General features: G+C 37.8%; 1 protein-coding gene across 8 annotated transcripts in view; it reads left to right on the top strand.

Moving 5' to 3' along the window:
- The first annotated feature begins 849 nt into the window (after positions 1 to 849).
- Positions 850 to 13,570, top strand: part of LOC109095873 (regulating synaptic membrane exocytosis protein 1-like) — a 73,760-nt gene continuing 61,039 nt past the window's right edge. For 4 of the 8 annotated variants that reach the window (XM_042737011.1, XM_042737010.1, XM_042737009.1 and 1 more), the window contains exons 1-2: positions 1,254 to 1,591; positions 3,466 to 3,540. In XM_042737011.1, coding sequence (XP_042592945.1) covers positions 1,425 to 1,591; positions 3,466 to 3,540 — 242 coding nt within the window. In that variant the 5' untranslated portion in view covers positions 1,254 to 1,424. Of the gene's footprint in view, positions 1,592 to 3,465; positions 3,541 to 13,570 lie in introns of all 8 variants that reach the window. The other 4 variants (XM_042737013.1, XM_042737012.1, XM_042737014.1 and 1 more) reach the window with 3 other exon arrangements.

Raw genomic sequence — 13,570 nt, 5'->3', positions numbered from 1 at the left:
TATTAACTTAAAACTTTAATATTTGAGTTATCTCGTTTAATTCAGAAAAGTTAGCCTATTCTTAATTTTAAACAGTGTTAACTAATTGCAACAGTCATATTTTACATGGTTATTAATTAGTTTTATATTTGTACACAATTTGTTCCTTTCCGTTAGGCTTATGATTTAAATGGCAGAGAGGCACTTTTGGCAAATTGGGACATTCCATGAAAAGGATAGGTCTATGGGAAAATAGATTACTTATTATCCCATATAAAATCACAATCGCAAATACCCTCACATTTCACTCTTTTAACATGCTTTGCCTCAGAAGGTATTGTCATTTTTCATTTACACGCGTTTGTTCAAATGTATGAAATTAAAGGTTGTTTTAAAGATAAAAAAAATGCTGAAGATGATTAAGCTTAAGTGCCCCCTCAACCAGTTCTGTGACCCCGGATCACAAATTCATTCATAAGTAGCTTGGGTATATTTGTAGCAATAGCCTACATTGTCAGTCAAAATGATCTATTTTTCTTTTATGCCAAAAAAAGTAAAGATCATGTTCCCTGAAGATATTCTGTAAATTTCCTACCGTAAAAGTATTAAAACTTAATTTTTGATTAGTAGCTAATATGCATGGCTAAGAACTTAATTTGGACAATTATTAAACTTTCATATTAGCCTATGTATAAATCTTAATTTCAAAAGATTGACCCACTGGTTTTGTGGTGCAGGGTCACATTTCTACGTGAAGTTAGTCATTTACAGCAAGTCTGTGTTAAGTGTGCGTTATTATTATCTAGGTTATATTTTAGCCACTCATCTGCTGCGTGCTGAATTTGTACTTGCAACGCGCTCCGCGAGTCAGGCAGGCTCGGTGAATCTGCGCGTCACCAGCGCGCTGTGATTGGAGAGCGAAAATGGGATGCTGTGCGCGTTTGCAGCGAGCCCCCATTCTCAAATGAGAGTGCGCGCTGCGCGGCCGTCTCGAGGAGGCGTGCGCGCGCTCGAGGGGCTGCGGTCCCATTGACTATTCCGTCTCCCTGACAGCGGCAGCATCAGCAGCAGCAGCGCGAGCTCGGAAAACAGAGTGCCGCGAGGACTCCGCCTTTGCTCCCATCATCCCACCCGAGAGCCCGAGCTCCGAGGCGGCTTCAGCAGCTAGCGCAAGACCCTCTCGTCGACTCGCACTTATCCTCCGGATCAGATATGGACTACCCTTAACTGGACCTGGAGGGGAGAGGCAGGCGGGCGGGTGGGGGGTGGGGGGGAGAGAGACAGGAGAAAAAGCCGTATAGGAAGAGAAGCACAACCGTGGGTGCCGCCGCCGCAACGATGAACGGTTCGCCACGCTCGCGACAACCGCGGATAAGCCATCGGACTATGTCCTGAATAGCGGTTTACATAGCTGGGATTGTGCACCGATCATACAGGGGTAAAATATGTCCGCCTCGGTGGGGCCCCGCGGCGGCCCTCGCCCACCCACAGCGCAGAGCTCCATGCCCGAGCTACCGGACCTCAGTCACCTCACAGAGGAGGAGAGGAAAATTATCATGGCTGTGATGATTCGGCAGAAGGAGGAAGAGGCAAAGGATGAGGCCATGCTCAAGTAAGACATCACGCTTCATAGGGAGCCTGCCTGTAGTATTTGTGCTGCTTCTGGAGACCAAAAGGCAAACAGCTTGTGATGGTTTCTGTAGGTGCATCTGTTTGCAATAGCCTACTAATAAAGCCATCAGGCTGTATGCCTGCACCTGGGGTCCTGTGTGTGTGAGTGTGTGTACGTGTGGGTGGGTGGGTTAGTCTGGCCATGTATGCCCACTTTCTCCATCCATATGGGCACCTGTCATAGATGAGCACCGCTTGTGTATTCATACACATCCATATGAAACCAGCTTGTGTAATGAAAGGAAAGGTGACTGGTCACAGGTGTAGCTGTTAAAGAGAGAGGGGTGTGTCAACATGCAAGAACTAAGTATCCACAACTCCATACATCCTGCTGTTTTACACCTCACTGTGTGATGGATTAGTTTCGGGCAGCACATATGTCATGTTACATTATTAGTTCATTTATTCGACACATCATGCATTTTGTTTTTAAATAGGTTAGTGAACATTTTCCGCACTGTTCACCACCAGTGTCAGGATTCCTGCCTGGTCACGACAATATTTCCGTGCCTCGTCATCATGATCGTCAGGATCCTTAACCCATTCATTGAAATCTGCCCTGATTGTAGTATTAGCATCACTCACAGCTTGAGTAGAAGCATCAGTCATAGCTTTATATTTTCCTCATTTGTTTTTCTTTTCTTTTCTTTTCTTTTCTTTTCTTTTCTTTTCTTGTTAGATCCTCTTGTAATAATGACTTTATTTGTATAGCAGCAGTATTCAACTCGAAGAGCTTTACAGTAAAAAAAAAAAAAAAAAAGCCTTTATAATCACAAAGTATGAAAACCAGTAAAAATAAGAGATCTTTTTATGACAGGCACTTGTCAGCAGTTTATAAGTAGGATGGTTTATAAAGTTTTATTCTGAATGGCCATTTGTGGTTCTTTATTGCTGTTATCATGACTGTGAAGATGTTTCGTGGCTTCCTGTCCACCTGCCATTTAGAAGCCATCATTGCTTATATTACATTAGTTGTTGGCCACCTTGAGATTTGAAATCAGATTTATGCATCTTAAATTGGTTTACTGAGCAGCAACAATCAATAACTTAACCACTTCTTGTCCTATATTACTCATAGGAAATAATCATGCACTTATTTAATTTCTCAGTCTTTGTATATACATTTTTTTGTTACGAAACTCTTCTGAAAGAGAAATAAATAACATTGATTTTGAATAGTTAAAGGTCACAGGTCAAATGATGACTGAATTTAGCCTCGTTTACAAAGTATTTCTCTTAGAGAGAAGAGACAGATCACCACATAATCTGTGTACTAATCTGTTTTAGTGTGCTGATAAACAACCTCTCATTTTCATTTACTGTGTGTCATGAGATCGATGTTTGAATCGGACAGTTCCTCACTCTCAAATTAACTTCTGTCCTGAAGCAGAAGCTAGAGGTCGACCTCACAACGCTTTTGAGGCGGTTAGAAAACAATACTGTGCTAGCTTAAAGGTGTAGTTCACCCAAAAATGAAAATTCATTTATTCATCCTTATGTCATTCCACACCTCTATGACTGACTTTTTTCTGTGGAATATAAAATACGATTTTTTTGTACTCCTTTATTTATCTTCATTTGTGATCTGCAGACAGAATCTTCATTTTTGGATGAACTGTTCTTTAAAAATAATATTCCAGAATTGTTTACAAAAGGAGATGTTTTGTCTTTATAACTCAACCTTCATTTTGTGAAAATGCATTTTTGGTGAAGGTTGGTAATGCTAGAAAAAGTTATTTAAAGAAAAAACTTTTTTATGCAAAAGATTTCTTTCTAAAAGATTTACTGTCACTAAAATGTGTTTGTTCGTTTTAGAGAGGAGAAACCCATACAAGCAAAAACGGTGAACCTGGTCGGAAACAAGAAACCGCGTCAGCAGAACGACATCAGGTAAACATCTCAGTCAAGTTTATATGCAGTAAGTTAATAATGGAATTTGTTGTAAATAAATAATAGGCAGTATAGTGCAGTGGTTTTCAACCTTTTGCCTCCAAGCACCCCCCCCCCCCCTTGTCAAACACAATATTCAAAGGTCCTCCTATCTAAGTTGTACTTTAAGTACTTCTGTTGTAATAAAAATATTATAAATATCTTTAAAATAAATAAAATAAATATCTTTATTTTAAAAATGATATATGTAAATAAGATTTTAAATTTAATTACTTCTAACACTTCTCCCTGGAACTTTGCCTGGCCCCTGATTGAGAACCACTGGTCTAATGGCTGTTGCCATGTTATATTAGTCATTGTGTTGTGACTGTTATGACTGCAATTTCTATTAATGTCAGACTATGAGGCCTTGACAAGACTGCCTCAAAATGTAGGAGTCATATATGAGAGTGAATAAAAGGTCAAGATTTACCTCAAGGAGGTGCCCTATGCTGGTATTTTTTTGCAGCTGTTGGGTTTGTAAAGAATGAAATTGGTGAAGAATCTAAAAATGAGACTAACATATTGTGGATGCCGTTGTGACATTCATTAATGCTTTAAATGACTGCTTCATTTATTTCTGATTTTCTTTTTTACTGCCCAATGGGGTCATGCTGAAACTGCTGAGAGTGGCACTGTGTTGTAAATCAAAATCTCTTTTACAGTCACATTAATTTTTTTCCTGCAAAAACACACACACACACACACACACACACACACACACACACACACAAAAAAAAATCCTGGCACCTGTGGTGGTTCTTTAGAGTGCTGACAGTGTAATATTTATGCTATGTTTAATTATTTATGCACACCAGTATTGCCCTGGTTCTCTCAGTTGAAGAATAAGAGAACTGCGGTGTGGTTTATATCAACAGATAGAGAACATCTCACTCCCACTCACTTTCCCTGGTCTCTGGAGGGGTCAGAGGATCAGAAAGGCTTAGGATTATAGGGCAAGTTGGCCAAAACACATCTGTTTCTGTGTGGAGTCCCTGTATGTGGTCATTTGTGATGTCATCAGCTTGACAAAGAACTTGCCCAAATAAAGTGCTGCAGTAATGATGTATTTTTGTAGGCCAATCCAGAAGTTAGCATTGCCCTGGTTCCCTCGGCAAAACCCCAATAGGATTTTTCCATTGGATTTTGGAATAATGCAGACCAACAGAAGTTTATGATTCTTATACATTTTGTTAATCATGATATTCTTCATAAATAAACACAACTTTAATAAATTTTGAAGTGTTAACGTGAAAATATCTTGAACTTGTGTTAACTATAGACCTTATTCAGGGAATTTAACTAAAAACACATTCAAAAACTACTGAATTCTGGACGATGGAACTAAAAGTGCTAAAATACTAACTCATTTCCAAAGTTTTGGCCTATAAAAATACGTCATCCCTGCAGCACTCTATTGGCTCGAACCATTATCATTATTACCATTGCACCATAAGCATATGCAGAATGTACTTGATCAGTTACACCTACCAGAGACTTCTGGTTTAGAAATGTTGTTGTTGAGCAAGGGATTTAGTAGATGGGGTGTATTTGAGGCAGGTCTATTCTGCTGAAGATCAAACAGAGAGTTGCTCTTAGTGTAATCTTATTCTCTTGAGCCCCACTCCTCCTCTAGCCTGTGCTTCTGGCTTAGACACAAGAACTGACAAAAAGCCTTTAAAAAGAGGAGGAATACATGAATAGATAAATAATTAAATGCACAGGCATATCACATAGTAGTGGCTTTTAATAGTGCCCTAGTCCATACATTAGCACCCACTGGAGAACAAGCCTTCCGAATCCATTTGCTCTCACCCACCAGCAGGCCTCAGAAGGATGAGCTTGAGCTCACGGGTTGGCATGTGCTAAAGTCAAGCTCCTAATTCTCCGGCTCCCTCTCAATTACTCTCTCACTTGTTCAGTCAGTGGCCCGACTGCATTACCGAGTGTGTCTTTTGCAGGCCTCTGCATACAGATACTGGAGTGGCTGTGGATTTGATTGCTGTATATTTTATATGACCTACTCAAACTGAGTTTGCTTAAGCAGAATGATGCAGTTTCCAGTAACTCTGAACCGCATTGGCATAATGCTAACAAGTTAGCAAGACAGCTAATTTTCAGTAATATTTCATTTTCTCTGTTGCAATTTCTGCTGATTTAAATATACCACCGAGGTAACATTATATCTATAAAAGTGTACTTTTTAATTTATAAGTTAAATTGTAGTAGCATAATGTTCAGATAATACTGAAAACCTAATAAATTATCTGTTATATATTTTTTTGTAAAAGAAAAGCAAACTATACTTTTGCATAATGCTGAAAACCTTATAAATATATATATATATATATATATATATATATATATATATATATATATATATATATATATATATATATATATATATATATATATATATATACACACTTTTTTTTTGTAAAGGAAACCCAAGGTGAGAAATATATAAAAAAAAATATGTATATAAAATATATTTGCTTGCAAAAACATAAAAACAATATTGATGATGAAATAAAATGCATCATACTTCCAAATATGTAATTATATATCAGTCTTCAGTACTTGGATAGATAGTTAGCATCTCTCTGAGGCAAAACTTAATTTTTCTCCATGTTTAATAAAAAACTGCTTACTATGCATCAGATAATGAGCACTGTGAAACAAATGTTGTTTGAGTATTATAATTAAATGTATGAATAGGCCCACATAAACATGTCAGCAAATCCCGTTTAGAGTTAAATGCTGCTTTGAGAGGTGTGTGTGTGCATGTGTGAAGGCTGTGTTTCTTCACAACAAGGAGAGTGGGGAGTCCATCTGTTCCTCCAGTTGGTTAACTGTGCTAGGACACACACACGCACACACACACACGCTCATTTCCTCACCAACTCACAAAAATATGCAGTCAAGCCGACAGAGACCCCTCACCATGCACTGTAATAATACACCCATCCTTGCGCTGTGATGTCAGCGACCCAGGCTGTTTAGAGCACAAATGTTTTGGTGGATAATGGGTCTGTTAGGGAAGTAAGACCTTTTAACATAGAAACACATAAAAGTAAGGGGAATTACAGCTGGCATCTGTCGCCGTATTGCTGGGGAGTATGTTGCAAGCTGTTTACACACAAACACGGGGTAGTAGGACTTTCCCAAAGCAGGGTCAGAGGGCACTTTTCTGCAGCTTAGATTATGTGACACCAACAGAATCTCTCCTGACATACTAACTCTTCTCATGGCATTGTGTGGGACAAACTGGCATAACTGTAAGTTGCTGTTTAGTGCATATGCCTTGTATTTAGAAAATGATTTAATGCCACTAAACCAATATTTACATTTTAAGGAGGATGATTAAATGACTGGAGAGATGGATTGAAGCTTCCCTTGCTGTCTGGCTGATATTTCCAGATCAACAGTGTGTCATGATTGTTGCCGCCAACCCTCCTGTGAGAATTTGTCCAATGGAGAATGCCAGTGTGTAGCATGTGTAGGCATGCCGGGACATTTTCTTTGCCCAACACCTCCACTCATCTCTTAGTAATTTGATTTCTTACATTGCCTATCCTCAGATGAATTGTGTTATCAGTTATAAGATCTTCAGATGCTCCTCAGTTTTGGATATATTTTAAAGGCGAGTCTAGGGCAGGACCTTGGAGAGCTTATGGAAGTTGATGGAAATGTCTCTAGAAATGTCAGTTCATAATGTTTTTCTAGAAACAAGTGAGCTGCCTATTTAGACTGCATTTTAAGTTGTGCTAAATATACAATTTTGAGTAACTTGCATGTTGCAGTAACTTGCGCAACATTGATTGCTGAAGTTTTCTGATTCATTTTTAGCATGTTGATATATGGTTTCTAGGTGGTCAACAGGTCGGTTTCTAAGTGGTTGTTTACTGAGGAAATAAAAAAAAACATCTAGTTTCTATGATAGTGTGCATAATAAACAGTCTTTGGAAACAGTCTTTTGGAGTTTTTACCCATTTTATCAGCCACAAGATGGCAATTGTACATCCTCTGCTTAATATGAAGTAATATCACTTGTTTTATTGTTACGATGTTACTTATGTAGGCAGTGAACTTCCTCAGAAGTTTGTTTCTGAAGAATGAGTCATGTAAAAAGTGTAGACAATTTGCAAACAAAAACAGACACTAAGCTCCACAACTGTGGTGAACTGTCAGGTTTGAGTCATCTTTTTACTGCGTCTGCTTCTTCTGTCGGTCTTATGTTCTTTTTTTTTAATTAGCAGAGTCTTCAGTTAGTCAGTCAGTCAGACAGTCAGTCAGTGAAGTGTGGCACCAACACCTGGAGCTTCAGTTACACAGCACTCCCATGGAGGAATGTGCATTTCAGGCTGTTTTGTAGGCACTGTTCTCTCTCTTTTTTCCTCGGCAGAGTGTCACTTTCCTCAAGCATCATCAGTATTAATCCTGAGCTGGCCAAAAAGCTGTGGCTCTGTGTTCCTTTTGCACCAATGATTTTTTTAATCGCCCAGAGAGAAGACGTGTATGTGTGCGTTTATGCATCCATGCATTTGTGTAAAAACAACACAAGCAAATAAAGCATGGCTGATTTGAAAGTAACATCAGTTACGTGTTTAGCCAACTGCACGTGGTGATCAGATCCACAGCCATTTTTTTGCCCCGGGTCGTGTGGTTTCCGGAGGGTTTTGCGAGGACCATGGTGTCTTGGATGAAGAGAGTGGGTTGTCTATTTATAGATGTGTTTTTTTTAATGACATGGTTGCCGTGTGTGCGGATGAGCATATGGATGTTTTTCCCTCTTTTTCTCTCTTTGCTTATTTTCACCAGCCCACATGGGACTGCTCCATCTGAGAGTGGATTCTGTCAGAGATTTACAGTCCGTCTGAGCGACTTTGCTATTGAAGAGTGTCCGTTGTAGGTTTCACACATCATTCATGCACTACTGCCCAGTCAGTCACTTTCACGCAGGGTTACTGCATATTATACAAGAGTTACTTCTGGTCCTGTAATTTGATTGGCTGGGAATGCTGATATTTAGACAGTACTGGGACGTTTCACTGTTTGTGCCACTTTACATCTTTCAGAAACCAGAATTACTCTTTACACCTTTATGCCCAAATTGGTTATTTTCGAATTGGTCTATCCTCTAAATGTATAAAATAGGACTTGGAAAGGAATTGTCATGGTTATTATGCAAGAGATAAAACAATTAGTAAGACATAGAGTACATTATATGATCCAAAGGAAAAAAAATAGGGTTATAGGGTTGGAGGAGAGAAGGATGTGCTGTTGTATATTAGCAGTTTGCATACATGCTTAAGTAGACACAAGTTTTTTTACTGATCCATCCTGATCAATAAATAGTGGCAAGTCAATGAATGAAAAAAGTAGTAATTAATTGTACTGTACTGTATTAAATGTAAGTTGCTTTGTATAGAAATAAATACATTTAAATGTACACAAATGTTCAAAAGTTTTGAGTAATTATATTTTTTTTTAAAAAGAAGTATATTATTATCTATCAAGGATGCATTTAATTAATATTATTATAGTATATTATTATCTATCAAGGATGCATTAAAAGTGACTGTTAAGGCATTTTTAGTGTTACAAAATATTTCCTTTTCAAATAAATGCTCTTTTTTGAACTTCTATTCATCAAGGAATCCTAAAAATAATTGTATCACTGTTTCCACAAAAAAATTAAGGCACAGTTTCCACAATAAGAAATGTTTCTTGAACACCAAATCAGCATATTAAAATGATTTCTGAGAATTGTGTAACACTGAAGACTGGAGTTATAATTCAGATTTGCCTTTACGGGAATTAATTACATTTTACATTATATTAAATATAATATACATGAATACATAACAAAATAGTTATTTTAAATTGTAATATTTCACAATGTTACTTTTTTACTGTTTTTTTTTTTTAATCAAATAAATGCAGCCTTGATGAGCATAAGAGATTCTTTGAAAAACATTAAAAAATCTTACTGACCTTGTACTTTTGAATGGCAGTGTATATATGGCTTGGTTCTTTCCTTTAATTCAGGTTTAGGGTTTCTTTGTATTCACCATAAAGTAACATCTTAAATCAGGTTATTCAGAAATTACATATAGTACACTTCTCCTCAGAAGTTGCACAATTTAATGTCTGTATAGCACAAATGTCCAAGATATACAGCATGTTAAGGTTTATTCAAATCCCTCACACAATGCCTAAAATCATTTATAATTTAATGGTTAGGTATCAAGTAAAGGTGCTCAAGGCCTTAACAGCCTGATCTGTACCTCTAACACACACAAGGGCCCAACTATTGCTCCACACTTGAACTTTAGCTGCTTATTAATGTGTCTTGAGGCATATTTGAGTGTCAGAGTGGAGCAGCAGTGACGTCCCTCCCATCTCTTCCTTCACGTGTCTCTCAGCAGAATGGAGAAAATGTCATTAGCGAGGCCTGGAGGCTCCTCTTTCCTGCTCACAGACTCGCTCTCTCCGTAATGTCTACTTCTTGCTCCACAGGGTTAAAGCTTGGACTCATAGGATGGCTTGGGTGACAACCTGACTCAGAGTGGAAGCACTGGGAAGCCCATTGTACTTAAGGGCTGTAACCATGGTGTCATGTACCCAGGGAGTGCTCACAAGCTATGAATACTTATTTAGACTATATAGATGCACCCTTAGGTTTTCTGGTGTGTTTTCTGTCAGTCTCGAACACTCGTATGTTTTTTGGAGTCTGTATAAGGGAAATTGTAGCCTCAGGCTTGTGACATATTTTGAAATTACCACTGAGCTTATTAACAAAGCCTGTGTAGACACTTGGTTAAAAGGACTGACCAGGTATAAAGTCAGCAAAGCATTTAAGCAACTGCAACATCTGACAGAGCAGAAAATGGTAGCAAATGACACAAAGTGCCTTGATTGATGCATAAAATATAGCACGAAAGAACAACAAAACAATAAAGAACAACATAGATAAAGTGAGATGATAAATGCATCTTTTCAAAGTGCTGAATGGAGCTTACAGACCAGTGAATGCACAGTACACTAGCTACAGTACACTTAACCCAAATTAGCAATAATGCTGCTAAGACAGCTTTTACTGTTTAAAAAAATTTGTTACTTAAAATTATTATATTTTCATATTTGTAAAAGGCCAAGTAAAAATCTGAACTGCTGTGCCAGCAGACAATTGTGTAATGTTAAATCACAATATATTTAAAGGGGTCATGAACTGCCTTTTTATTTTGTACTGTTCTCTGAGGTCCCTTTATAATGTTATCAAGATTCTTACATCAAAAAACATCATTTAGAAGTAATAGGCTATTTTCTGTCCTGTTTTTAACCCCCCTCATCAGAACGCTCTTGGCTAAAAGTCGTGTTTGTTTGACAGTTTACATTCTTCATAGATGGACGCTGCAATGATTTAGGTCAAAATCACATAGATACTCAGAACATATCAAACAATCTGTAATAACAGACAAAGCAATTGTGAGCATGTAATAAAAATAGTTACTCACACTTGTGTGTTGCGACATTACTATGGGATCCAATATAGTTGGAACAACATCGTCTTTTCGTTTCAATCTTTCTGAAAATCCTGTGTCGAATTGTGTCTTGTTTGTAAATGGAGCCATGGTAAAATGAAGTAAACAAAGGACCGAGTTCTTACTGAGGCAGTCTGAATCTTCATTAAAAATAAAGTTAATCTACTCTTTCCTAATGTTGGGATCAAAAGGAAGGCAGTGCAAAGACTGTTTTTCCACAACTTGGCACTGCATAGCATCGTGTTGGGTTTGGAGCCATCTTTATAATTTGATTTCTGCGTAATCCTGTGTTCTCCTCTTTTGTTATTTACACTACATTGCGAATCGGTGGTTGGGGCTAAACAGGCAGCGATGTAGAAGTAGGCGTTAATCTTATCCATAAGGCGGTGCTTATCCACACTATTACATCATAGAATCATACATTCCACACATTGTATTGGCAGACTGGCTTCAATATAAGCTGTTTTTAGACTAACGAGAGAAGGTTTTGATTTTTGAAATTTAAGGGTCTTTTTTTATTGTAATGTGATCTTTTATATATAAAGATATAGGGAATTTTGATTTCTCAGTTCATGACCCCTTTAAATTATTTTCTTGACCCTTTGCTACAACAGCCCCAGTTCTCTAATTTGTTTGGCTGAGCTGCTTTCCACTATGTCACTGCTTCGAGAAACCTCTCATATAGATTTGAGAAGATTTAAAAACCTATTAACAGAAAGCTGGGATGTGTGAAACAAAGAAAAAAAAAAAAAACATGCATTATGCAATTATTTATTTAATTATGAAAATACCATATACTGCTCATAAGAAAAAGTGGGCTCTTTGCAAACTAATTTTATAAATGGGTCAGTGACAAAAGGGGTTGGCAAGATGAAAAATTTATAACTTGTTTTAAAAGCATGCATCAGGTATTGGTACACAGTCTTTCAAATGAATACAATTGGAGGGAAATTAAAATTAAATGGTTGATATTCAGTAGTCTAATAAACTGCATCCATCCATCATAAAAAAGTGTTCCAGACCGCTCCAGGTGGTTAATAAAGGCCTCCTGAAGCGAATCAATGTACTTTTTAAAGAAAAATATCCAAATTTAAAACTTTATAAACCATACTCTCTAGCTTCTGCTATCTGTCGTACTTGCATTCACGAGAGAGTGGCATACCAGTGGATGAAGTGGGACGCAGACTAATTCGTGACCAGTGTTTTGTTTTGCTCTCTCCTATGTGATTCCGTGTTCGTCATTTCTCACCAGAGCTTATGCTACGCCTACATCCTACGTCATCCACTGGAACGCCACTCTCGTGCGAACGTGCGTACGACAGTTAGCAGAAACTAGAGATTACGGTTTATAAAGATTTAAATATGGATATGTTGCTTACAAAAGCGCATTGATTCACTTCAGGAGGCCTTTATTAACCCCCGGAGCCATCTGGAGCACTTTTTATGATGGATGGATGCAGTTTATTGAGAATTTCACCTTTTTTTAAACAAGATCATTTATTTGGTACAAAACATTGACATTTTTGCAATCATCCCAAATATTTTTGGCATGAGGTCAGCAATGCGCATGTGCCGGTGAGTCTCGTGAAAACCAACGTTTGTTAACAGGAGCAAAGGAAGCAAAGTTTCCTTAATTTAGCAAAGGAAAACCAGTCTCCTCTTGGTTTAGCCTATATCGAAATCCTCCGACATTCTTCTTTACAAATCCTTGTTTTGTACTTCTAATTAGTGAGCATTGTTTTGATCTCTCCCCTGCGCTTCCGCGTTCGTCACTTCTGAGCGGCAGATGCGCAAATTGACTTCATAGGTCATCAGCCAGAAGCCGTTTCTGTGTACAACAGTGAGCGCAAGCTATATTAAAGTGATTATTACGTTGTGAATATGGATATTTTTCTTACAAAAATTCATCGATTCACTACAGGAGGCCTTTGTTCACCCCCCGGAGCCATGTGAGACACTTTTTTTTATGGATTTCTATTTAACTTCTTTTGGACTGATGCATGCAACACCCACTGAGTGCCAATAAACAGCTTGAAAGCTCAAAGACAATTTTTTATATAACTCCGACTGGAGTCATATACACCTAGGATGACTTGAGGGTGAGTAATTTATGGGCTAATTTTCATTTTTGGGTGAACTAACCCTTTAAGTGACTCTTTTTGTAGGTTACATTGTTACGCCACTAGGTGGTGACATGACTGTCAAATAAATGGGTTATTTGAATCAATTCAGTAAACCGATTCGTTAAAAAAAACATTCTGCTGTGGATTCTGCTGTGGATTTATTTGCAACTATGTTCGTCAGAGAAACAAAATATATAACCTATCTGTCAATATTGAATCTTGATTGGAAGTTATTCAATATAAACTTCTTGTTTATTCAAATGTTGGTCTGGTTCATGTGGAATTGCTCAAATATGGTCTAGTGTAAATGCAGTGGCTGGA

This window comes from Cyprinus carpio, chromosome B13 (genome assembly GCF_018340385.1).
Source record: "Cyprinus carpio isolate SPL01 chromosome B13, ASM1834038v1, whole genome shotgun sequence".
NCBI classification, from domain to species: Eukaryota; Metazoa; Chordata; class Actinopteri; order Cypriniformes; family Cyprinidae; genus Cyprinus; species Cyprinus carpio.
The sequence above is the reverse complement of the archived record's forward strand: the minus strand, read 5'-3'. Positions and strand labels throughout refer to the sequence as shown.